Source organism: Branchiostoma belcheri, unplaced genomic scaffold (assembly GCF_001625305.1).
Source record: "Branchiostoma belcheri isolate BF01 breed outbred unplaced genomic scaffold, Haploidv18h27 scaffold122, whole genome shotgun sequence".
NCBI classification, from domain to species: domain Eukaryota; kingdom Metazoa; phylum Chordata; class Leptocardii; order Amphioxiformes; family Branchiostomatidae; genus Branchiostoma; species Branchiostoma belcheri.
The window spans coordinates 672075-673931 of record NW_017802625.1 but is presented as its reverse complement, the minus strand read 5'-3'; the positions used below and the strand labels follow the sequence as shown (position 1 = coordinate 673931).

At 44.1% G+C, this 1857-nt stretch overlaps 1 protein-coding gene across 1 annotated transcript in view; it reads right to left on the bottom strand.

Annotated features, from left to right (window-relative positions):
- The window catches only part of LOC109463102 (kinesin-like protein KIF27), a 43617-nt gene that overhangs the window by 17493 nt on the left and 24267 nt on the right, over positions 1–1857 (bottom strand). The window contains exon 10 of the mRNA XM_019759815.1: positions 1052–1201. Within this exon, the coding sequence (XP_019615374.1) occupies positions 1052–1201 (150 nt within the window). The remainder of the gene's footprint in view (positions 1–1051; positions 1202–1857) is intronic.

The following is a 1857-nucleotide window of genomic DNA, read 5'->3' as shown; positions in this document are numbered from 1 at the left end:
ATATCATACCCGGTCCGGAACCCGTTATCGAACGCTTCCATGGCTTCCATAAAACGATTTGAACGCGTTTCGCCCTAACCGCTTGTGCCCCTTTCGAAAATTCGAATACAGAATCCGGACGTTGGAATTGATGTTGTTGCATTTTAGGGTTTAGTGGCACCAACTTTTGGGTCATCTTGCATTGAAAGGCGTGTTTTCTTGGGTGGGTATGACATAAATAAAATACAACACGGTGTATTCCGCATCACCCTCGGTCCCGGCCCTCCCGCGAGTCGGATCGCCCTCCGGCCTGCGGGCGATCCGACCCGCGGTCGGGCCGATACCTCGGGCGATACGGAATACCCCATGTTGTATTCTATATTTATAGCCAGATGACACCGACCAATCAGAAGGCTCCATTTCCCATCGGTTATCAGGCCGTAACCTCAAAACTTTTTGGACTATACCATTATACAGGGGACATTTCTCTACCACACCATTAATCTATGGAACACTCTGCCACCCAGTATCAAAACACTGATCAGTCCACATCAATTCAAAAAGGCCATCCACCAGTTGTACATACAATGTAAGTTAAGTTGTATAATATGTTATGTTGTTTAACCTGTATACAATTTGTGATGCTTATGTATACGTTCATTCTCTTTTAATTTTGCTGTCAGTATGTTCGCAATATGTTTTGAACCCTGGAAGATTGGTCATGGACTAAAGGGTATCGAAATAAACGAAATAAATGAAACAGGACACTAACAGTAGTGTTAAGACTTGAAGTATTTATCTATTAAAAACATCAGTTTTCAGGTAGGTAAACTCCTTTACAGGCTTAGTCTAGCTCCCCTGGTATAGTATCTGTTTATTTGCCCGGCCAATGAATAAATGCTCACTTGGTGGTTTATTCGGTGGTTTATCGCACCTGACCAGGGAATATCTCACCATAATACACCTCAGGGCGGGGCATTAACCCTGTATTATAAACCTCATCAGGTTAGTGAATGATCGAATGTCTAAAATATGTCTGAGTGTATGTAACAGGAAGATTTTTCCCTCTCACCTTCCTGGACTCAGGTCTGAGCCCTATCTGGCTGGAGCTGGCAATGCTGAAGTTCCTGTGCTTGGTCCTGACTGGTGCGGAGTGTGCTCGTGCACTGGGGAGGGCACCATTCTTGGGTAACACATCCGGGGTGTCCGACACTTCTATCCGCTGTACGAGACAAATACAGTATGATACACAGTCAAACCTGTCAAAGACAACCACTTATTTTACAATTTTTTTAGACTGCCCCATAGACCCAAAGTAACCAAGCCGGTAATTTTGTACATTGTGCAAAGACTGTCATGCTGTCAAAATCAATGGCAAACGGGCCAATTTCATCAAGATTATCATCAATATGACAAGGTTGTTGTCATAGGCAGAGATTGGGCCATCATCTGTCAAGGAGGTCATGTAATGAAAAACCCCAGGCCCTGTAAAAAGAGTGAGCGCCACCAGATGTACAAGTGATTAATGACTTTCTCCCTCTTGGACAGACCGAACGCAAGCATATCCATTACAACCTGACCTAAGGGCCGTGCGGAAACACAGACACACACACGGACATACACAGACGTACCAAACACAATATCTCCATTTATCATGGAGGTACAGTACCGTTCGCGTTATAGTTACCCTTACGGCCGTTACTAACGCGTTTCTTTTCCGTAAGTTTTCCGTAAGTTTTCCGTTACTTTTGCGTAAGTTTTCCGTTACTTTTCCGTACTCTCCAAGCAGAGGTAGGGTCGCTCGGTATTTTGGCAGTATTTTCGCGTTTTTAATACGTCTTTCTACTTTTACGGTTTTTTTTTTGGTCTTCCTCGGGA